This window comes from Carlito syrichta, unplaced genomic scaffold (genome assembly GCF_000164805.1).
Source record: "Carlito syrichta isolate Samal-C Ts95f unplaced genomic scaffold, Tarsius_syrichta-2.0.1 Scaffold308158, whole genome shotgun sequence".
In the NCBI taxonomy this organism is placed as follows: domain Eukaryota; kingdom Metazoa; phylum Chordata; class Mammalia; order Primates; family Tarsiidae; genus Carlito; species Carlito syrichta.
Genome location: NW_007252254.1, coordinates 211,795 through 235,167, shown reverse-complemented (window position 1 = coordinate 235,167; position 23,373 = coordinate 211,795). Strand labels below are relative to the sequence as shown.

General features: G+C 51.7%; 1 protein-coding gene across 1 annotated transcript in view; it reads left to right on the top strand.

The window, feature by feature from the left end:
* The window catches only part of DGKD (diacylglycerol kinase delta), an 84,561-nt gene extending 61,698 nt beyond the window's left edge, over positions 1–22,863 (top strand). The window contains exons 10-29 of the mRNA XM_008065106.2: positions 383–522; positions 1,399–1,483; positions 2,771–2,865; positions 2,955–3,054; positions 3,138–3,411; positions 4,311–4,460; positions 5,226–5,354; positions 6,119–6,215; positions 8,784–8,894; positions 10,867–10,963; positions 11,182–11,289; positions 12,133–12,246; positions 13,275–13,409; positions 14,020–14,171; positions 15,688–15,799; positions 15,881–15,973; positions 16,715–16,834; positions 20,131–20,248; positions 21,407–21,537; positions 22,469–22,863. Coding sequence (XP_008063297.1) covers positions 383–522; positions 1,399–1,483; positions 2,771–2,865; positions 2,955–3,054; positions 3,138–3,411; positions 4,311–4,460; positions 5,226–5,354; positions 6,119–6,215; positions 8,784–8,894; positions 10,867–10,963; positions 11,182–11,289; positions 12,133–12,246; positions 13,275–13,409; positions 14,020–14,171; positions 15,688–15,799; positions 15,881–15,973; positions 16,715–16,834; positions 20,131–20,248; positions 21,407–21,537; positions 22,469–22,558 — 2,451 coding nt within the window. The 3' untranslated portion in view covers positions 22,559–22,863. The remainder of the gene's footprint in view (positions 1–382; positions 523–1,398; positions 1,484–2,770; positions 2,866–2,954; positions 3,055–3,137; positions 3,412–4,310; positions 4,461–5,225; positions 5,355–6,118; positions 6,216–8,783; positions 8,895–10,866; positions 10,964–11,181; positions 11,290–12,132; positions 12,247–13,274; positions 13,410–14,019; positions 14,172–15,687; positions 15,800–15,880; positions 15,974–16,714; positions 16,835–20,130; positions 20,249–21,406; positions 21,538–22,468) is intronic.
* Positions 22,864–23,373: the final 510 nt, after the last annotated feature.

Sequence of the window (23,373 nt, the reverse complement as noted above, 5' to 3'; positions counted from 1 at the left end):
GGTCTCGAACCCGCGGGCTCAAGCAATCCACTCACCTCAGCCTCCCAAAGGCACGGGATTACAGGCTGAGCCACTGAGCCCGGCTCCAGAATGAATCTTCAGCGTTGTGGTAATAGTGGCGAAAATGGGAAGGAAGAGGATCCTGGAAACAGAAGTCCTAAGGGGTTGATTGTCAAGATGTGGCAATAGCTGAGAGCCTGTGGGAGCAGGAGGGGTCAATGACTTTGGCATTTTCTGTGGGATTTCAAAGCCCATCTGCCCTCTGTGGTAGGCTCTCCACACACCTATTCGGCCATGGCCGTATTCAGAAGGAAGGTGCTGGGCTAGGAGGTGGTCCTGGCTTGCAGGTGTTTGCATGCATGTCTTCCCCACTATTCTCTAGTGTCAGCTGGGCGTGCTGCCTTTGGGAACGGGGAATGACCTGGCCCGCGTGCTAGGCTGGGGCTCGGCCTGCGACGATGACACCCAGCTCCCCCAGATCTTGGAAAAGCTGGAAAGAGCCAGCACCAAGATGTTGGACAGGTGAGTGGGAATGTGTTCCAGTGCCATGTGAGTGGAAGCTCATTGGGGACCGGCCCCCTTGACCAGCTCTGCGCAGACCACGGACCCTCTGCAGTTGTTTGTAAAAACCTGGCCTGAGCATGTATTCTGATAGTCTTCAATTTGGGGTCAGATTTTGAAAAAGATAAAAATAAACAGGTTAAGAACCATGCCCTAGGAGGGTCAGGTCTTCTCATGAGATCATACCTAAGTCCATCAGAACTGCAGAGACGATAACCTTTGGCCACCTCAGCTCAGGATCTAATACCCATCAGGAAGGTACTCCTTGTTACATATTTGAGCAGTTTCATCTTTCCATGTTTTGTTCCTGGAAGTTTTGGGTAATCATCCTCTAGTGCTTAAAGACATCTTGGCACCTCCCCGAGTGAGATACTTGTTCTGAGCACCAGCCTGTGGAACGTGGGCACCAATGACACGCTTGCTGGTGTGCACAGGCCTGGAGTTCTGATGACAGGTGTGGGTGTGCAGTGACCCTACCCTTGAGGCTCCTCTTGTGCCTTGGGGCTGCGAAGTGCTTGTCCGCTGACTAGCTAGCTACTGGCTGAGCCCTTGGCAGCTCCCTGAAGGGTGTCAGTCTTTCCTCCCATGGGCAGCATCCTTCCTCCTCTTTCAGCAGAACTGTGGTTCTCCTGGGTGTGGGTGGAAATGTTGGTTCTCAGCCAGGTGAGGAGCCACGTTACTGGACAGAGTCAAGACAAAGGGCTTAAAAATGAAGTTAGAAATCATGCAAAGACCAAGACCCCCATCTGCAAAAGGGGAGGTTCCGGGCTGCCCTTGGGGGTCTGCATGCTCCACGCCTGTGCATAACCTGGCTAGAGCTGCCTTGTGCGTGTGCAGGTGGAGCGTCATGGTGTATGAGACCAAGCTGCCCCGGCAAGCCTCCTCCTCTACCGTCACCGAAGACTTCAGTGAGGATTCTGAGGTACTGCCAGGTTGCTCGTCATACCTGCTAGCATGATTGTGCCGTTTCATCAGCAGTTTGCACTGCCTTTCCTGCTCCTTTGGTAACAGGGTGTCATAGCCCTGCAAGGTGGACCCATGGCTGAGCTGGAGGCTGGGTGACTCTCCCGGGCAAGAGACCTTTGGGCTTCATGACCATCTCAGGGTTTCCCAGAGTTATTACTAGGCTCTAGGGGTGTTCCTCATGTCCTTCCCATTCTCTGCATGCATCTCATCGCGCCTCAGTGACCTATGTCGTTCCCTTCCCTGCTTTTGTACCCCCGAGCCTATAACATCCCAGCCCACTCTACTGAGTCATCCCTCAGCCTGGGCTCCTGCCCTGTCTCACCTCCTTGTTCACAGCTGCCCCAACCATCTTCCACGCCTGCTGCCCCTTCATTCAACCTTCTCCAGTTCACCTTGGAGTTTTATTTGACGGTTGTTCCTCACGTTATTTAACTCTCTTATGTTCCCTCAGGGTACAGACTTTGTCTTCTTTATTTTATATCCTGTTTGGCGCACTGCTGGCCTGCAGCTCTGCTTGTGCCCACTGGGCAAGCAGTAACTAGCTGCATGTGAGCAGGGCTCGTCAGGGAGTCCCCAGTCAGGGGGTCAGGGCAGTAGAAAGAGGTGAGCTTCGTTGGGCTAGGGCAATATCAGCAGCCTGTGCCTGCTTTGATATGGCCTCATGAGCCAAGAATGGTTTGTATGTTTTTTAAGTTTCCTTTTTTTGTGAGAGGAAGAATATGTCTGGAAAGCCCCAAATACTTACGATCTGGCCAGTGATGACATTTGCCTCGGCTGGGTCCTCAAGAGAGCAATGATCACATAGGGATAGAGACCCCATTTCAACAGGCAGAAGCAAATGATGAGAGAGTCATTGACACTGAGCTAGGGTTCACAACCAGATGGAAAATATGGCCCAAACCAAGGAGCCTGCCCATCGGCGTGTGACTGTAAGGGTGATGGGATTAAGGATGCAGGTTCCTGTCGTAGGCTGGTACTGTGATTTCACACTGAAGAAGAGTCATTTTTCCAGTGTGTCTGCAGCTTGATGAAGCTTTTGAAATTTTTCATGTAGCACTAGGTGAATTCTAGATTAACACTGGACATGAGCTGAGGCCTTGCTGGGTGAGACCGTGTTAGGAGAGCCATTTTTCCAGGGCTGTGCTGGCAAGGAGGCAGGGAAAGAATCACCAGGGCTCAGTTGTCAGAGGGCTGGTCATCACAGAGACTGACAGGCCCTCGCCCTATTTTGGGGTGATTGTAGGTACAGCAGATTCTCTTCTATGAAGACTCGGTTGCAGCCCATCTTTCTAAAATCCTGACCTCAGACCAGCACTCAGTGGTGATCTCATCGGCCAAGTGAGTGCCCGGTGGCCCTGGGGAAGGCCTGATGCCCTAGCTCCCAATCCAGAGCTGTCTCTGGAAGCATCCTGTTTTCCCTCCTGCAGAGTGCTCTGTGAGACTGTGAAGGACTTTGTGGCCCGGGTGGGGAAGGCCTACGAGAAGGCGACCGAGAGCTCGGAGGAGTCAGAGGTCATGGCCAAGAAGGTTCGTCCACAACCTCGGGGCGGGAGGGGCTGAGATGGAGTTGCAGAGGAGCTCTCTGCATGCCGTTTCCTTTCCCTGTCTAGTGCTCTGTCCTGAAAGAGAAGCTGGACTCTCTTCTCAAGACCCTGGACGACGAGTCCCAGGCCTCATCCTCTCTACCCAACCCTCCCCCCACCATTGCTGAGGAGGCTGAAGACGGAGATGGGTCAGGCAGCATCTGCAGCTCTGCTGGGGACCGCCCAGTGGCATCGGCCTGCCCAGCCCGGCCACAGATATTCCGGCCTCGGGAACAACTCATGTTAAGGGCCAACAGCCTGAAGAAAGCAATTCGTCAGATCATAGAACACACAGAAAAAGGTAACCAGTCTCTTGAGGAAGTGGCTTTCTCCAGGCAGGCTCTAAGCATTCCCAGTTGTCTCCTGAGCACGGTGACAGACAAAAAGGTGTCCTTTGAAAAACCACAGCTGGGCACGGTGGCTTAAGCCTGTAATCCCAGCACTTTGGGAGGTTGAGGCCTGAGCTCAGGGATTCGAGACCAGCCTTGGTGAGACTTCATCTCTGTAATAAATAAAAAAATAAATAAATTAGCCAGGCGTGGTAGTGTGCGCCTATAGTTCCAGCTACTTGGAAGACTGAGGGGGAAGGATCACCTGAGCCCAGCAGGTTTAGGCCGCTGTGGCTGTGTGTGCTACTGCACTCCAGCCTAGGTGACAGAGTGAGACTCGAACAACTCAAAGAAAAAAAAAAGAAAGAAAAACCACAACGCTGACCTATGAACGTGGTTGTCTTTCCCTCAGACCTCAAACCCCCCTCAGCTGGTTTGTCCTCGACCTACTTCCTCATTGCCCTCAGAAGCCACTTCATGCCACTCCCTCGCATCAGACCCCTTTCTCAGCCCTCAAAGATCTCACTGTGATCAGCCTGCTTGAGATCCCCAAGGTCACAGCCTCCTGCCAGCACACTGGTATACCAGTGGCCGGTGGGGCCCTCTGGGCTGCTCTGGGTTCCTCTCTGTTACTCAGTCTGCTTTCTCCATGGTTTCGGCCTCCCAGTCCTTCCTCCTCAGGGTCCTCATACTGACCGTGTGGGGATCAGGGAGAAGGTGGGTTTGGGTGGGGCTTCGGGGTCCAAGCCTTCAGCCGGAGGCCGTTTGAGGAAGATCTGGCTGTGAGGTGAGGAGCAGGGCTCCGCCATTCCGGTGTTCTGGCCTGCACACCCATATGCTCAGTTGCACGCACACATGCTTTCCTTGACAGCTGTTGATGAGCAGAATGCCCAGACCCAGGAGCAGGAGGGCTTCATTCTGGGTCTGTCTGAGTCGGAGGAGAAGACGGACAATAGGATGTGCCCACCACTGTCCCACAGCGAGAGCTGTGTGGTCAACAAGGGGAGGAACCAGCGCAAAGGTACCAGCCACCCCTGTCCTCCCTCAGCGTCGCGGTCAGACGTTGGTTCTGCTGAGACTTAGCGAGCCCAGTGTGCAGCCTTTAGAATGCTTTCTCATGGTTGCTTTGGCCATTTTGACTGTATGAAGAGTCACAGCATGGCCTGTTTCCACACATCACTTGCATGAACCTGGGGTGTGTGAGGCCTGTCTGGTGGACGCGGCAGAACCAGCGAGTCTTCCCACTGGCGGGGAGATGACCCTCCTCACCAGGGAGTGTTTGGTGTCTTGTCCTCACTTGCTTTCCTCAGAACCTTGCTGTGACTCAAGAACTGCTCAGAAGGGGGGCAGAGTCTGGTAGGGTTGGGACTCCTACTCTTCCTGGAACAGCCCCCCAGCACAGACCCTGGTAGGGAGGAGAGTGTCCCTCCCCCACACCCCATCCTGTGCAGACCACAAGGAGGAATCTGCTCAGAATGGGAGCCAGGACCACTAGGTGGTTGCCACTCGGAGCCCTGCCGTGCATGGATTCTGTCAATCTGCCAGATTGTGACTAGGCGTCACCTCTCCCTCCAGTGTCACCACCCTCCAGATGAGTCCAAACCCTTCGTGTGTTGTGCGAGTCCCGCTCATTCCTCTGTCCTCCTTCTCAGGGCCTTCTTTCTTTATCTTGCAACCTTCACAAGGGCTGCCTCAGCCCTCCCACCTGCTTAATTCGCTGAGCCCCCAGGGTTTCAGCAGTGTTCTATTTCAGACAGTCTTAAGGTTTTCTGTTCTGTTGTTCCAGTATCTAAATCTCCATGTGAAAAGCTGATCAGCAAAGGAGGCTTGTCCCTGGGCAGTTCTGCCTCTCTTCCTCCTCAGTCAGGCAGCCGAGATGGCCTGCCCGCACTGAACACCAAGATCCTGTACCCAAGTGAGTGTCGTCCTCTTCCCAGGTGGGCTGGTGGGGTCCAAGAAGCAGCACTGGGCCTGTCGCTGTGCTAGACACTGGGTCTGTTGGCATTAATGAGGTGGGCTCACTGCCCTTGGAGAGTGTATATGTCCCTGGGAAAGACAGAATTTTAAAGTTTATGTGCCTGTGTGAAAAGTGTCTTCGTTTTACGAATGCCAAGTAGTACCCAGATAACCACTGGGGAAGCCCAGGAAGACATTGAGGAGCTGGTGCTTGAGTCAAGTTTGAAGAATACAGAAGAGCTATGTGAAAGTGGGGGTGGGCCAGCATGGGAGGGAGCCCGGGGGTTGTCCTGTCACTTTTAGGGTGATTGTAGAAGGCACAGGGAGAGTGAGGGCCTGGCCAGGTGGAGTGTTCCTTGATGTTAATTCTTGTGAATTTAGCTTTATAAAACTGCATGGCTGAACTCTAAGTGATCTTTTAGGTGGAGCTTCTTATATTTAATAAGAACTCACTTCATGAGCCATTTTTTTTAGGTACCTCAAAGGTGTTAGTTTCTATCACCCTATATGTTTATTTTTGTTCCAGAAATATGGAATGATGATGGTTTATTTTTGACCTGAGACTATTAAGTGTTAAAATATGGGCACACTTGTATATAATTTTAGAAATGCTTAATTACAATAATGTTCTGCAGAATATGGGTTTATCAGGCTTGAAGACACGAGTCTCTGAAGTCTGGAGCTCCTGGCCAGCCACATCTCTTCCCTGTGTCTCCCTTGCAGGTGTCCGGGCTGGGATGTCTGGGTCCTTGCCAGGTGGCTCAGTCATCAGTCGCTTGTTAATTAATGCAGATCCCTTCAACTCCGAACCGGAAAACCTGTGAGTGTGAGGGTAAACCAAGTGGGCATATGGTTGTCAGAATGTGAGAGCATACAAAACGGATTTCAGGATTAACTAGAGAACTTAGCGAGCAGTTGCCCGCTGATCCTTTCCCAGCTGGTGTTCACTGATAAGGGAAAGCGAGGAGTTGTGGATGCTGTGGAAACGATGGCAGAGGCTTTCCCACTGCCCCAAGGTCCTGGCGGTGGCACCATCCTCTGAGCTGCGCCCCCTCCCCAGCTCTTGGGCCCAGCGCTCCTGCCAGAAGCTGCCCATGCCCGTGCTCTTCGCATCACTCCCCGTTACCTTGGCAGCCCATGCTGTCCACTTTCTTCAACCCTCTTCCTCTTGCCATCTCTCTCCAGCTTTCCACAAGGCTGACTTTCCCTGTTTGTGATGCACGATCATGGGTTCTGGTGTGGAGAGTTCCTCTGTGGGGTCCCCCTTTTGCATCTTACAGTGACCCACAAAGACACTGTCCTGTGTTGAGATGCATTAGCAGGAAGTTGGGTTGCTGCTCTACACCTGTGTGCTGGACCCTGCCACCCCTTTGGGAATGGGGCTTCCTCCCCTGCCCAGTTCCTAAGGCAGAGGACACTGACTTAGCAGTTTAATGGGGTCTTCTTGTGGATTAGGGATTATTGTGGAGACAAGTGGCACTTTGAAATTCCTTTCTCTTAGCCTCTTTTTACTGGCTGATTACATGTTCTAAGCAGCTGGTTAAAAGTGGCCAACCATTTCTCTGGCATGGTCAGGGACAATGACAGTGAGAAGTGCATTGTTCCCAGATGCTCTGGGTTTGGGGAAGCAGAGCAAGTGCAGGCCTAGTGGGACAGGGCCTGCCGTGTTCCTCAGTAAGGCCAGAACTAGTTGTCCATGAACAGTGCCCTAGGGGCCCCTGAATTTGGTAATTCTTTTGTCTCCTTCATCTGTGATTACTAAACCTGGTGGTCTCTCTTCCTTATCTCCTCTTCTCTGGGTAGACAAAGCTGTGTTCTCCTGCCTTTTTCCCACTGTGTGCCAGGCTGTACTGGGCCCCAGTGCAGTAGGGCCTGAGCAGACCCCTGAGCCTGTCTCTCACTGCTCAGGCAGCTGCTGCCCCTCCTACTCCAGTCCCTGAGCTCAGCCTGTCTACCTCCTTCCCTTGTCTCTGTGCCCTGTTTCCCTGGGCTATATCTCTCTTTTCCCAGGACCTATAAATGCTGGCCAGTCACATGATCTTCAGCTTGGTAAACAATTTTGTCCCAGAGCTTTGCTCTTGCTCAGCTGTTTAGGCGCTTGAATTAGATCTATCCTAAATACACTTGCATGTGGTGTTTGGTTCTCAGATCAGGCAAGAGCTTAGTGAGCTAAAATGCATCAGAATTCTGGTCCAAGCAATGCTCCTGAGCCCAGTCACCCTGTGCGTTTCTGTGGAAACTTCCAGAACATGTACTCTCCTTGCTGCATCCTCTGGGTGGAGGAACAGGGACTGCTCCCTTCATACCCGTGTCCAGAGGGGAGCCCCAGTGTGACCCCTGTGTGGGGAAGGGGAAGGCTGGTGGGACTCTATCAGCAGGCAGGAGGTGGGGGAGTGGGGTGGGGAGGGGAGGTGAGAGTGCAGGGCTGGGCTTCCAGCTGGTGGGAGCAGCCAGAAGGAGATGGCTGGGTGTGGGAGCAGCATACACCAGGCAGGAGAAACTTTGTTGCCATGGGACTGGGATGGACATTTTCAAGTCACTTTCTTTTTTAATTTGGCTATTGCTGATGGGAATGTTTTGGGGTCTGAGTTCAAATGAGTGTGTTTATGTGCCATAAAGATTTTTTCAGGTTTTACACTGTTGGTGGGAATGTAGGATGGTGTAACTGCTGTGGAAAACAGCCTGGCAATTCCTCTAAAGGTTAGACTTAGAGCTTCCATGTGACCCAGGAGGTCTGCTGCTGTGTGTTTGTACCCAAGAGCATTGGAAGCATATGTCTGTGCTAGAATGTGTATGCAGATGTTCACAAACAATAACCAGAGTGAAACAACCCAAATGTCCATCAGCTGAGGAATAGATAAGCAAATATGGGATATCCACACAGGGGAATATTCTTTGGCAATAAGAATGAAGTGCTGACATGTGCTCTGGCATGGGTGGGCTTTGAAAACAGCCTGCTAAGTCAGGGAATGGAGCCAGACACAAAAGGCCTGAACAGTTTGATTCCATTTACGTGAAATGTTCAGAAAAGGCCCATCCATAGAGACAGAAAGTAGATGAGTGGCTGCCAGGGAGTGGAGAAGGATGGGGGATTGGGAGCCAGTGACTGAGGGACATGGATTTTCTTTATGGGGTGATGAAATGTTCTAAAATAAAATGTTCTATAAAGAGATGGTTGAATGACTCTGAATATTCTAAAAATCATTGAATTATATATTTCAAATGGGCAGATAATATGGTTTATTAATTATGTCTCAGCAAATCTCTTATCAGAAAAAAAAGAAGGTATCAGTTTCGTCCTAAGGAAGAGAAATGCCAAGAGGTCAGGAGTCTGAAATAAAACTGCTAAGCGGGGCTGTGGTAATTGATTTAAAACTCACCTTTGCAGAGAGTGTTATACGGAGAAATGTGTTATGAATAACTATTTTGGCATTGGCCTGGATGCAAAGATATCCCTGGACTTTAACAACAAGCGTGATGAGCATCCAGAGAAATGCAGGTAGGTGACAGGCTTGTGAGTGAATGTCAGTCACATCTTTGTGGCTTCTCCCTCCAGCTGGTAGGGCATTTCTGAAGCCCACAGGTTAAAGAATGTGCAGAACGCCAAGGCGGGGGACAGATACAGAGCCTGGGTTGCCTTGTTCTTAGGAGAAAAGGTTCTTTCAGAGATTGGGGGTGGGGGGATGGGTAACTGTCCAGGAAGCCAACCTGGAAGAGGGTATCACCCCTACATTTAGCCAGGTCACGGCAAATTCAGCATCAGAAAACCAGTGATGACATTCATTGGAATGACTGTGTCTCTTGACAAGAGTCCTAAACCTGTGATGCTGTGATATAGGAGCTGGTGGCATAAAGTGTGTTCAGCTACTGTACTTACTCTGTGAGTTCCCAGTGTTGTTTGAGGGAGAGTCTGTGTGTCCATCAGCAGTCCTGCTGGCCCTACAGCTGCCTGACAGCCCTGAGGGGCATCGCAGCGGACACTCACTTTCTTCCCATGACATTACCATATACTCCTCCTACCGGGCTGGACTGAGGACAGAGAAAATGGGAAGAATGTCTCCCAAGTGTCCCAAGTGTCTTCCCAGGCTGAAGCAGAAATTCCCTCTCCTCTGCGAAACAGGAGAAGTGGAGGAGGAATGTCTCTCACCCCATCTCACAGGAATAATCTGGAAGAGACTGGTCAGGTTTGATGTGCTTAGGAGAACTAGGAAGAGGGAGAGAAGGTTGAGCCGTTTGTGCAGAGCACGGTCATTGACGCAGGCATCAGGAGACCTCTGATGGAGTCTTCATCTGCTGGGTCAGGATCGACCTGAGGGAACCAACCCTCGGGAACCCTGTGACCTTACCCTCCATGCGGTATCACTGCCACCTTGAGGGGAGCCACACTCACACCTGAGGGGCTGACTTTAGTGATTGCTCAGGTTATATGCAGTTAGAAATTTCTAGGAAAATGGAAGTATAAGAACTTGGAAAAACCCTTGAACTCTTAAGTGGAAGAAATGACTCAGGAATCCCCAAGGACACATCCCTGTTACACAGCACATAATGGTGAAGTCAGGCCATTTAAAAATCCCTGTTAGTCCAAGATAATTGGAAAAGACATTAAAATATACAACATTTAGCAAAGTAAATACATGGCTGAGGAGCAGGGACATTTTCAGAGCCTTGGAAACCTTGTCTAACCTTCCTTGAGTTTGTATTGAGAGCTTTGAAAAGGTCTCCTTAGAAAAATTCCATTCTACGAGTCAGTCCTAAGGAAGTAGTTAAAAGTTTTGGTTAAGAGGCGGATGCAGTGGCGCCCACTGCTGCATAATGTACAGAGCTCAAGCATGGGGCACTAGAGCCCAGTCAGAGGCATCCATCAGATAAGTTATGGTAGAGAAATGCCATGCTGAGGACAGTCATGTCTGTGAAGAATGTGCCATGACCCAGGACAGCGCTTGCAGCACAGTGTAGCGGGAGCAAAGTATGCCGTGAAACTGTGTCAACAAGCTACTTCAACTGGAAATCCGTGCCTAGAAAGACTAAGGAAATAAGAAAGCACTTGTCATCAGTATATGTGGAGTGTATGTAGAGGTGTTGGGGTTTTGAAGACTGTCTTCTCCTTTGTGCTTTTGTACATTTTTCCACATTTTCTATGGTAAATATAATTTTATAGCCAGAAAAAAAATCGGGATTTATGATATTTCTGTGAGGCTCTATAATGTTTTAACTTTATTTGCCTTTCAGGGTACAATTGCTTTCTCAGCACAGTGTTAGTATTTAGCAACATTTCCTGGTAAAAATATCTCTTTATGCATATCTGTGAAAACAAAAAATGTGTCCTCCTTACCTTCAGCTGTGTGCTGCTTGTAAATACTTGCTGAACTGAGCTGATTGTGGTCAGATGCCGCGCCAAGCCTTTCAGCAGTGACTATGGTGACTGTATGAAGAAAGCCCAGACCCGTGGCAAATCTTTCTTCTGTTTGTAGGAGCCGAACTAAGAACATGATGTGGTATGGAGTCCTTGGCACCAAAGAGTTGCTGCACAGAACTTACAAGAACCTGGAGCAAAAGGTCTTGCTGGAGGTGAGTGGGAAGGGTCCTGGCATGTGCAGGCTGGCCTCCTACCTCAGCGGACCGCCAGGCCCGTCGGTTGTTGGTTTCCTGTTAGCCGTTCCTTGCTGCACGAGCTCCTCCTAGGGAGTCCCAGCTGCGACTGTGTCCCTCAGCCCCTGGGAGCAGACACTGGTGAAGAAGGACCGACTGACATGTGCGTTTCCCTTTTCTACATTTCTGCTGTTTAGTGTGACGGGCGACCCATCCCGCTGCCCAGTCTTCAGGGAATTGCTGTCCTCAACATTCCTAGCTATGCTGGAGGGACCAACTTCTGGGGGGGCACCAAGGAAGATGATGTATGTATGGGGGTGTGAGGCAGGTGGGCGTGAGCTCGGTGGGTGGGGGAGGAGCAGCCAGAGAGCAGTGAGGGGTCCCTTTGAGACTTGGGTCGTTTAATACCTCCCTCGTTCTTGCAGCTTGCGGCAGGGGTAGGGTGGAGTACAAGACAGACAGGGCCTCTCATCCACAGGGCTCATCGTCTAAAGGGCTGAGTAGAGCAGATGTGGTCTGTGAGGGATGGGCTGTGACATAGAAGGGGGGTCAGGGGCTTCTAGGAGGCCGAGACCTGAAGGGCAACTTGGCCGCGTCAGGTAGATGGGGGAGGGGAGGCTATTTCAGGAAGAGAGAAGAATAATAATGTACATGAGGCCAGAAGGGGCAGGGTGCATGGAGATCCCTGACTGCAGATTGTGGTGGGTGAGTGGAAGGAAACTAGAGGCCCACAGGGCCTGGATCACGTGGTGCTGTGTGAGGGAAGAGGTTTGGAATCTGTGCTAGGGACTGTGGAAAGATATTGATAGGTTTCAGCGAGGGGAAGGGCTGCCTCTGTGCATAATAACTGATTAGAAACAGCACTTCCTGAATATCTAGCACTGTGCAGATATTCATTCATTCAGGCCTCCTAACAACCCCTGAGGAGATGGGGAAACTGAGGAAGAGAGAAGTTAAGTAACTTTCCAAGGTCAGATCTGGGATTTGGTCCCAGGCAGCTGGTTTCAGGGTCTGTAACATAAAACCCCCAGCACCTGGATTACCAGCACAGCAGCTGAAGTAAGGGCCAGTCCAGGGAGGAAACACATGCCAGGGAGGCCTGTGCACGGCAGCGTGGGCTGTGGTCAGCTCTAGCGTGGCCCTTTCAGACTTTCACCGCTCCGTCCTTCGATGACAAGATTTTAGAAGTGGTTGCCGTGTTTGGTAGCATGCAGATGGCGGTTTCTCGAGTAATTAAGCTGCAGCATCACAGAATCGCCCAGGTAATGGCCGTGGTCCTGGCGGGGGGCGGTGTCTGGCTGAGAACTCCCTAAATTCACTCAGTGCATGGAGCCCAGCAGATGGGTGCTTTCCCAGGGCCATGTGGCCATCTCACATTCAGCTCTGGACAGCCCATGCCTGACCTCCAGGGCCAGAACCCTTTCCTTGCACTGTGTTTGACAGTTAAACTCTCAAAATCACTTTCTGAAAATGTGTAAACCACCTGAGCCCTGGCCTTGCCTTCTTCCTACTGAAGTAGGGGAGGCAGAGTGACCCAGGCCAAATTGCTTCCCATGGCTGCGGCTGTCAGAGCAGCAGCCATACTGTGGGAACGGAGCCCATGGCTCTGGCTGGTGGGGAGCAATTTTTGTACTGGGGGCTGGCCTCAAGGCACTGCTCTGAGGTCCAAGGAGAGGAGGGGTGGGACCAGGGCTCCCTGACTTAATTCTAACACCGGTGATAGGCCAGGAGGGGATCTGTGTGTGGCCACTGGGGGCTGGGGAGTCTGATCTCAAGTGCAGAGACTAGGGGCAGGGAGGGTGCTGGTGACACCCACTGGCTTGAACCTCAGCCTGGGCCCCTGGTCTTTTTCTTGCACTCTGCCCACTTTTTTTGTTGTTGAAAAGAGGAATAGAGTATCCTCATCAACTGTGGTCATCTGCTCTGTTTGGGGTGTTTGCATGTGACAGGAACCCAGCAGCTGCTAGAGGCCATGACTCCGCCCACCCCTGGGTTCTGACACCCATATCCCAGCGCCAAGGTCCCCTGCGCTAACTGATGTCAGATGCTCATTCAGGGCTTGGTGAGGGGATGGTGGGGACAAGATGGGGGAGAAGAGTGAGGAAAACAGACCCGGGGCTCTGTGAGCCACATGCATTGGTGATGATCTGATGCAAAACAGTCATCTGTGGTCGTAGTGTCACTGCAGTGGCAGTTGGTCAGGGTCCTGCAAAACAGACCTGGGTGTGGAGAGCAGGAAGGTTGTGGCGGTGCTGATGGCACGTAGGTAACAGTTGTGATGTTTGCTCAGTGTCGCACGGTGAAGATTTCCATCCTCGGGGAGGAGGGCGTACCTGTGCAGGTGGATGGAGAGGCTTGGATTCAGCCCCCAGGATACATTCGGATTGTCCACAAGAACCGGGCACAGACACTGACCAGAGACAGGGTAAGAACGGCTGCCTATGGCTGCCTACAGCTCCCTGGGGTAGGGTCCCAGGGCTCACCTGTGGGCTCACGTGCACACTTCTAAAAGGGAAGCCAGTTGGTGAGGCACAGTGGCTCACACTTGTAATTCAGGCAATTTGGGAGGCTGAGGTAGGGGGATCTTTTGCATCTAGGAGTTTGGGATCAGCCTGAGCTACATAGTAAGACCCCATCTCTACAAAAAAATTGTAATACTAGTAATTAACCAGGCGTGGTGGTGCACGCCTATAGTCCCAGCTATTTGGGAGGCTGAGGTGGGAGGATCACTTAAGTCCAGGAGCTGGAGGCTGCAGTGGGCTATGATTATGCCACTGCACTCCAGCTTATGTGACAGAGTGAGACCCCATCTCTAAAAAAATAAAGCCAGAGTTTTCTAGTATTATTTTTAAGACACAAAGATTAAACTAATAGAGCAGTAATTTCTAGGATCATTTCCTTTCCCAGTGTAAAAAAAGTCTGGCTGTCCTTTTCCTAGTGTTACCTTGCTGGCATCCCAGTAGAGTTTATCTCAGTTAGATGCACTCGCCCTCTCGGGAGCAGTAGAAACTATAATCTGGGCTGTTGTGTCCTAGGCATTTGAGAACACCCTGAAGTCCTGGGAAGATAAGCAGAAGTGCGAGCTGCCCCGCCCGCCATCCTGCTCCCTGCACCCCGAGATGCTGTCCGAGGAGGAGGCCACCCAGATGGACCAGTTTGGGCAGGCAGCAGGGGTCCTCATTCACAGGTGGGCTCTCTCCTGGCGGCCACAAGACCTTCCCCAGGACCCTGGGGAGCTGTGCTCCTTGCTGACTTGCCAGCTGTGGGGCTTCTTTAGGCTTTATTGCCAGGTCTGTGTCACCCATGAGGGTCGAACCTGCTTCTGTGCTCTTTGGCTTTGGTGTATTCCCTGAGACCACTTGAATTTTACAAAGCTGAAAGCCAAAAACCCACAGTGATCTTCAGAGCTACTCACAGCCTCCCTCACTTGGCCTCCCTTTAGCCAGGAACTAGGATTGCTTGTTTACTTAAAAGAAAGACAACTGCAAAAGGTGTTTCCTCTCACTCTCTGTTGGAAAATGCTCCTGGAGCCACTCTGTCCTCCATCCCTTCTCCCCACTCGCCCTGTGTGGCTGCTGCCGCCTGCTGACCTGTGACCCTCTCTAGCCAGCACCCAGTGCTGCTTCCGGCTGGGCCTGACCCTCCCGCTATTGCCTCTCCCCTGAGTCTGCACGCTGGCTGGTGCTCCTGGCATACCTCTCTTGCCTCCCCCTTTCTCCCTCTTCTTCCCGCTATGGCGGGCACACCCCAGGTTCAAGGCATGTTGTGTGCCCTTCCCAGGCAACCTGTCACCGGGCGTGCAGATCAGCCACCTGTGCCGGCCTCTGGCTCTTACCCAGCAATCCAGTCACCCTCCCGCTCATCCACATGCATTTCTGTTTCTGGGGAGTGTCCATACTGTGTGATCAGTGACAGGGCTGGAGGGCTTCACTTAACCAGCATTCAGTTTCTTGCTGTGTGGTCTCCTGTCTTCACTCCTGTCACCTCAAAGCCCATGGTGGCTCTGGTGGCCGGCCTTGAAAGGCGGGCTTGCCACAGCACAGCCCTGTGGAGGCAGCAGCCTGTTTCTGCAGGGTTGGAAAAGGATACTCTGGTGGCCTCTCCTCTTGTCCCCGTCCCCCCAGCTCACCAGTCAGGCTTCTCTGAGACCCACACAGACTTGTGCTCTCACCATCTTCCCCACCTGCTGCTTCCTGGGCTGTGTGCCGGGGTCTGGCTCAGAGCCGATCAGTATAACCAGGTTGTCCCCGTCACAGGAGAGTCCTCTTGTCCTCATGTGCAGAGTGGCCAGGTATAGGTTCCAGGAAGGCTCTGGGCTTTCGGAGGCCAAGTGGCATGTGTGGGCACCTCTGGGTCTATCCATGCATTGCTGCAGGGCCTCTGTGAAGTGGGCCTGCTCACAGTTCTCCTGCCTGCTGGCGTTTTACAAGGTGTAATTTTCATTTTGTGCATTTTCCTCCCTGGAAGACCTTGGATTTTGACGTCAGATTTCCCTTGTGAGCCATTCCTTGTTTGCCATTGGTCAGGAAATGATCTGCAAAGTTGTCTGTGTCTGTGATCATGACTTGAGTAGTCGTCATGGCCAGGCTGTGGTTCTGTCGTTCTGCTGGGCAAGCCCTCCAAACAGCACCTGGGCCGTGTTCAAACAAATGATGTGAAGGGCCCCTTAACGTGGCCTGACACCTGCCTGTGTTTCTCTCTAGTATCCGGGAAATCGCTCAGTCCCACCGAGACATGGAGCAGGAGCTTGCCCACGCTGTCAATGCCAGCTCCAAGTCCATGGACCGTGTGTATGGCAAGCCCAGGACCATGGAGGTACCTGGTCTTTTTGGTCTGGCTTCTCCTGGATTCCAAGGTCTGGCTTTCCACACACATGCATGTTTTTGTTTCTCTTAGGGGCTGAACTGCAGCTTTGTCCTGGAAATGGTGAACAACTTCAGAGCCTTGCGGAGTGAGACGGAGCTACTGCTGGCTGGGAGGATGGCCCTGGTAAACTACGCTTGGGGCACCGGGGCTCTGGCCAGCTGTGCGTGAAAGCCACCGTCACCAGGCCGCCGGGTGCAGAGGGCAGCACATTTTAGTCCAGAGCTCCGAGCCTTGAGGCAGAATCCTTCCATGCGTTTGCTGGCCACATCCCAGGCGTGCCTGGCGCCTTCCTCACCTGCCCCTGCAAAACCGACTGATAAGTCAGCCTCGGGGGAGCCATGGGGGCGGAGTGGGGGTTACTGAATCACAGAAGCTAGAGCGGGGAAGGGGGCTGAGAGATGGCCTAGCTAGTCAGAAGTTTTCAGAAATGAGGACATAGACGGGACTCACTGTAGGTTCTGCCCTGGGAGGACCAGCTCGGGCCCAGCTTCTGTGTTCCTTCCTGAAGGCACAGCTGCGGCTCTGTTGCCCGCGCTCTCCCTCTTGACCAGGAGAATGGCCCTGCTGCTTGCTGGCAGAGGGAGCCCAGAGGGGGACAGAAGCCGGCCAGGGGTCAGCCCTGCCGAATGTGATGCCACTGTTGACAGAGGACAGTTTTCATTCTCTCATCTGACACTGCTCAGAAAGGGAGCTTCTGGGCTTGGCCCCTTAGCTGGTGCTCTGTGACTCAGACTTTCTGGAGAGGCTTTGAAAGAGCTCTGAGAGAGGCGCGGCCCTGGGGCGGACCCCCCACGCGCCCAGGGCTTTGCTGGGCCCACCCTGGCCGCTGATGAGCCGCTCTCTCCCTCTCTCCCTGTGGAGCAGCAGCTGGACCCCCCTCAGAAGGAGCGGCTCGGGAGCGCTCTTGCCGAGATGGACCGACAGCTCAGGCGGCTGGCGGACACGCCCTGGCTCTGCCAGTTCCTGGAGCCTGGCGACGAAGAGGTGTGTGGGCCATGGGGAGCGGCTAGGGGGACCGCTGGGTGTCTGGCTCTTGCCCTCAGTGCCTGTGTTCAGTGTGGCCTGAGCAGCTCTGGGATTCAGAGGGTGTTGCTCTGGCAGCCCTGTAGGCCTTCTCGAGACTTCTCTATTAAAATGTCCTTAAAGGCAGGGAGAGACTTTGGCTGAGAAAGAAGTTGAGGTTGGGATTGAGAGTGCCGCTTGATGACCAGGCATCTTTGTTCTCTGAAACAGAACTGCAGGGCTGGCTGGGAAGCAGGTAGAAAGAAGGTGTATCCCAGCTCCACAACTTTACCCCTAGCCTGATTGGATAAATGGCTGCTTCATGGGAGCTCGCCATGGACAGGGACAGAGTGGGGGTGCGCCACTCCCCGCTCTTTCCCCCGTTTGTACTTAGAGATCTTCCGGCTGGCCACAGATCTTACAGCTGGGAGGGATAGGACACAGGGCATCTCGTGCCCTGGGGGCAGTCGCATCCTACAGTGGGGAGAACAGGCAGGAGGCGCATAGGAGAAGATGGTGTCTGGACAAGCACAAAATCTAGACTGCCGCTTGGCCTCCCTCTCTCAGGGATAGAACCAAAGGGGAAAGATCACCTTGGGCAACACAGTTGCAGAAGATAACTAATTGCTAGACACTAGGCATGGGCAGTTGTGCTCAGCATGCTTTTCTTGAGACCCTCAGGCGTCAGTTGACATGCAAACCCTTTGTAGAAAAGCAACTCAGAGAACTTCCGGCGTTGGTGTCATTGGATGGAGCTTCCTTGTCAACATTGATTAAATAGTTCATTATAAAAGTGATAAAAATTTTACTGAAAATTACCAAAATAATAATCTATAAATTATAGAATAGCTCTAACAGTGACAGAGCCCTGTAATTCCAGATTAAATAAACAAAGCAAGTGAAGTGGTGGGAAGAGGACAGGGCAGGAAGCACCTTCAGTTCCTTCTCTCAAGGTGGAGGAAAGCCGGAAACAACGTTCTTGACTTCGAGAATTAGGGAAATATAGGGTCAGTCATGTTGTTTAAAAACCTAAAGATAGTTTCCTTTTTTTTTCATTTTTATTTTAGATTCAGAGGGTATGCATGCATGTTTGCTACGTGGACATACTTGTGGTGATTTGGAAAGACATACATCTTTTAAATTCTGTTAGAAACTCTCACTGGGGAATGGGTGGCCAATTCCCCAACGGGAATCTCTAACAATTGAAAAGATGTATGTCTTTCCAAATCACTACAAAGGCAAAAGTAAAATATTTATATTGTAAAAGAAAATGAGGGACTAGCAAAGACATAGCTAATATAATAAAAAAGAACAGAAAAATGATACAGATTCCTCTTAAAAACAGATTATTCTCAGATTGTGTTTCAAAAGAAACCCTGCTGTATGTTGCTCACATAAGCCCTGTTTTCTTTCCCATACCCCTGATAAAAACTTAGGACATAGAAAGATTTTAGAAACCCATACAAAATCCAAAGTAACAGTTTAAAAATAGAATTGTAAACCTAAGACAATAAATGGTAAAAAGAGGGTTACTTTATATTGGTAAAATATAATAGTTGTTTTATATATATATATATATATATATATATATATATAAATAAACATGATGATTGTAATAGTCATAAAACTGTGCCAAATAATCATCTTAATGAGTAATTTGAAAGTATGTTTCTTATTTTCCAATGTATGGGATTTTTCTAATTGTCTTTTTACAAATTGATTTTTTTTTTCTTTTGAGTCAGGCTCTTACTCTGCCACCCAGGCTGGAGTGCAGTGGCGTAATCATGACTCACGGCAGCCTTGACCTTCTGGGCTCAGGCAATCCTTCTGCCTCAGCCTCCTAAGTAGCTGGGACTATATGTGTGCACCACCACTCCTGGCTGATTTTTTGATTTTTTTGTAGATATGAGGTCTCACTATATTGCCTAGACTGGTCTTAAAATCCTGACTTCAAGCAGTCCTCCTGCCTCAGCCTCCCAAAGTGCTGGATTAGAGACATGAGCCACTGTGCCTGGCCTTTAACACAGTGCTTTTTATATTACCAGTCCTTTGAAATTTATTGGGAATTACCTTATGGCCCAGTAGGTGGTTGGTTTTTGTAAATGTACCTTGTATGCAGTTGTATTTACATCACACACCCCTGCTGAATTTTTTTTTTTTGTCTTCTTGATATATCAATTACCAGTTAACTCTTTTACCATGATTGTAGATGTCTCAGTTTATCTTTGTGACTCTGTATATTTTGGCTTTATATATTTTGAGGCTGCTACTGGGTACATATAGGTTTTATCAGTATGTAATGATCCTTTTATATTTAGTAATTCTTTTTATCTTCAAACTTTTAAGCTTTATTTGAGGTTTCTCATAAATAGCAGATCACAAAGTGATACATTGTAACCTCTGCATGTCCTTGGGAGTGCTCTGGGGAGAGGCGGCTGCTGATGACAGCTGCGGAGAGCAGAGACAGCGCTCCTGCGTGGCTCTATTGCTCATTCTTCCTCCGCTATTCTACCTCAGGGAGTGTATTCCAAGGAAAGAATGCCAAGTGCAGGAGAAACTTTATTTAGAAAGATACTCAAAAACCAATGACCAAATTCTAGCAATCTAACACTAGAAGATTAAAATAACTTATTTTATTTTTATTTTTTTAGTTGGAGTCTCACTCTGTTGCCCAGGCTGGAGTGCAGTGGTATGCCCATGGCCACTGCAGCCTCGGCCTGCTAGGTTCAGGTGATCCTTCCACTTCAACCTTCCAATTAGCTGGAACTCAGGTGCATGCTACCATGCCCAGCTAATTTTTTAATTTATTTATTGTCGAGACAAGGTCTTGCCAAGTTACCCAGGCTGGTCTCGAACCCCTCGGCTCAAGCAGTCCTCTCACCTTGGCCTCCGAAAGGGCTAGGATTATAGACTTGAGCCACTGCACCTGGCCAACTTGTTTTAATAATTTTCATTTACTAGAGTCTGATACTGATATTTAAATAATACTTTCAGAAAGTTTTTTACTCACATGAGGAATGCATATGTTATAAAGTGAAAAAAATAGAATATAAAAATAGACACTATGATCACTTTTAAACCACCTTAAAAGGCATTAAAATAAACAGTAAACATAAGAGCAAATATGGGATAAAAGCCTTTAAGGAAAAAAGCATTTCCCCTGGCTCCCCACTCTGTTCCTACCCACCCTCCCACACTCCCACTACTCTAGTGGAGCCATGAACAAGACCTTGACAGACTGAGGTCTAATTCTCAGTGTTTCTCACTCTTCCCAACAGAACATGATGTTGGATCTTTCTAAACGCAGCCGCAGTGGCAAATTCCGCCTTGTGACCAAGTTTAAAAAGGAGAAAAACAACAAGAACAAAGAAGCTCACAGCAGTCTGGGCGCCCCGGGTACCTGCCCCCTCCCGCCTGTTTCTGGCTGTCCTTGCCAGCTGTCTTGGCCCAGTTCTCCTGGCCTCTGCTTTCCCCCTTGGCCTTGGGCTCTTCCCACTGGGTCCCTGTGCTGTAGCCCCAGTCACACAGCCACACTCGTCTGTCTGGGGCTACACCACCACCTCTCACTTGCTTTCCCTCTCCACATGTGGGTGCTGACCTCGTCACACCCTGCCCTGGATGTGCTCTCCGTGGGGACTCTGGGGTGAAGGGCCACCGAGCTGTCCTGCCTGCCCGGAGGTTGGAGGTAGGGAGGAAGACAGCAGAGGTGACGAGACAAACTTGGAGACAAAAACTCTGGACTCAGGCTGTGCTGGGGCCCGCTGCACCTGCTCCTCTGATGGCCTGCTGTCTCCTGATTGATCGATGCATTGATCAAGGTTCCCACGCTGGGAACTGCAGGCCAGCAATGATTATGGGTGATGAAATCAGTAGACAGTGGCACTAATGGACATATTTCCCTTGGGTCAGTAAAGCAGGACTTAAAATCTCATCCGCCCTGAGCACCAAGGCTGTGTCCAGTGTGCTCAGGCACCAGGCAGGCCCCAAGCCTGGATTTTGGGGGTGGCGTTTGCTGCCAGTAAGAGTAGCTCCTTTTGATTTTTCTTCTCTGCCTGTTTGTCCAGAAATTGGGTTTCTGTTAATGATGGTGGCTCTGACAATGTGAAATCAAAATCTCTACCTGCCTCCCTTCCTGCTATGCTCTGGAAGTGAAATTTAACCCCTCTGGAAGCTGGAGGAAAAGCTGGCTTTGGACACGGTCTTGATGATTTCCTCATAGATGGTGGTGTTTAACCCCTCCTGGGACACGGGGGAATATCTAGAAGGCTGGTGGACCACCTGGCAGGAGCAGATGCCAACTCTGCTGTAGCTCTCGCCCTCATGGGTGGCTCCCCTGCGTCTTTCTGCACTGCCGCTGGGTGTGCCTGTGGCTGCATGGTGGGCACTGTTGCCAGATGCTTCTTGGGTGCTGATGCTGGGAGATCTCGGGTGCTGGCTGGCGGGATGTCTCAAACGCTGGTTGCTGGGATATCTTGGGTGCAGGGTGCCGGCCGTTGTCTGCCTCGCGCTGGGCTTGGGGCACTCACTGCACTCGTGCTTTTCCGTCTCCGACAGTTCACCTCTGGGGGACAGAGGAGGTTGCTGCCTGGCTGGAGCACCTCAGTCTCTGTGAGTATAAGGACATCTTCACACGGCACGACATCCGGGGCTCTGAGCTCCTGCACCTGGAGCGGAGGGACCTCAAGGTACTTCCACAGGCGTCTCCCCAGAACCTGCACTTGGGCTTCCACGCGGCTCCATTCAGCTCTGTCCTCTCCCCTGACCTGGCCTTGTCCCGGCATCACGGCTCCTTCCACGGTTCTTCTCGGGCCTTTGCGTGCACCTTGGGGTGGGGGGTGCAGCCCTCTCCCTTGATGGTAATGGCTCCACTTGCCACAGCCAAATGAAGCCAGGAGCTGACACGACAGGGGAACCTGGATTTCTTAGCCTGATAGACAGGGACTATCTTACCATTTGGGGACACAGCCCCTGTACTGCTAGCCTCACCCCAGAGAGTTTTGGCTTTAGACGGCTGTTCAGGCAAAGGGGGTACCCGCCAAGGCCTCCTCCAGATTCTGTCTTGTGTGAGGAGCAAGAGCTGGGTAGATCCCGCAGCACAGTCATGTGACTGTGCCCACCTGCTCCTGGGCAGGCACCGCACCTTCATCCTGCAGGGAGTGGCAGACGGGGGAGCCTAGGGCATGTCGGGTGAGGACTGCACTAGTCGCCACGTCACAGCCCACAGAGCCATGCCTTTGCCTGGGTTGGCCTCGAGAGGCAGGCCTTCTGGGCACGGAGTTCCTGGCTGAGTCCCAACGGGGCCAGCAGCCACTGTGGGTGTCCTGGACAGTGGCTCCCCAAGGTCACCTGCCATCCACTTGCTCTCAGGCCTGGGTTGTGTCTCTGTCTTGTTGGACTTGCCCTTGGTGACGGCAGGGACCTCGAGGAACACGGGGATGATGTCTGGATCTGCATGTTGTCGCCTTTACGCCATTTCCATCTCGTGTCATGTCGTCATTCTCACCTGTTTGTATTCAGGAGTGGAGTGGGAAGGGCCGTTGGCACAGGCCTGTCTGTGGAGCCCCTCTGGTCCAGGCTCTCTCCCCACCTCCATGGTGACCATCCTCTCTGTTGCAGGACCTGGGCGTGACCAAAGTGGGCCACATGAAGAGGATCCTGTGTGGCATCAAGGAGCTGAGCCGCAGCACACCTGCCGCCGAGGCCTAGCCTCCGCCTTCTCGGCCTGCGTCCTCCGCGCCTCCCGCGACTGAGGCCCGGGGACGCTGCCACTGGCCGTCCCCTTCTCATGGTGCTACTCCCTCTGTCAGCTACAGGAGGCCTCTGACACCCGTTCATCACAGCTCTGGGGTCTCGAACATACCAACACAGCTACCTTAGAAACAACACCGTCTCCAGCTCGGAGCCACTGGGGCCAACGCGTCACACACTCTCAGCTCACGCTGGCTGTGTTGTGGGCCACGGGGCGCTGGCACTGGCAGTCTGGCCTCTGGGGCGCTGGTGCCGCTGTAGAAACCGTGGGCCTGGCCACATGCTAGGTTCATCCTGGGGGTTCCTGTCCATGGCCACACCGTGTGGCGCCACCTCCTGGCTCCTGGCTCTCAGAATCATGGTCCGGGGCCCAGCCTGCCTCGGTCCCACAACGGAACCTTCCCTGGGCCCGGCGCCCATGGCCCTTCACGGCAGTCCTGCAAGGCAGCCCGCTGCTGTCGTCCCGATATTAAATAAGCCTTTAAAAAAAAAACAAAAAACCAGAGGTCCTGCTCTTTCCTGGTTTGAAAGTGGCATGGACGTATTTCCAGGCGTGTTTAATTTGACGTGAAAAAAGAAAGCAATCCCGTGTGCGTAAGCCAAGTTCAGGGGTCGTGTTCCCGATCTGAGAGGCTCCCCTCCCTGTGTCTCAGGCCCCTTGGGTCCTTCCGCTGCTGCCTCTGAGCTGTGGGTTGGAGACTCGCTCCCTTCTGTCCCCGCTGGACACCCTAGGCCTCAAGTCCAGCTTGGGCTGTGAGGGGTTGCCAGCCCAT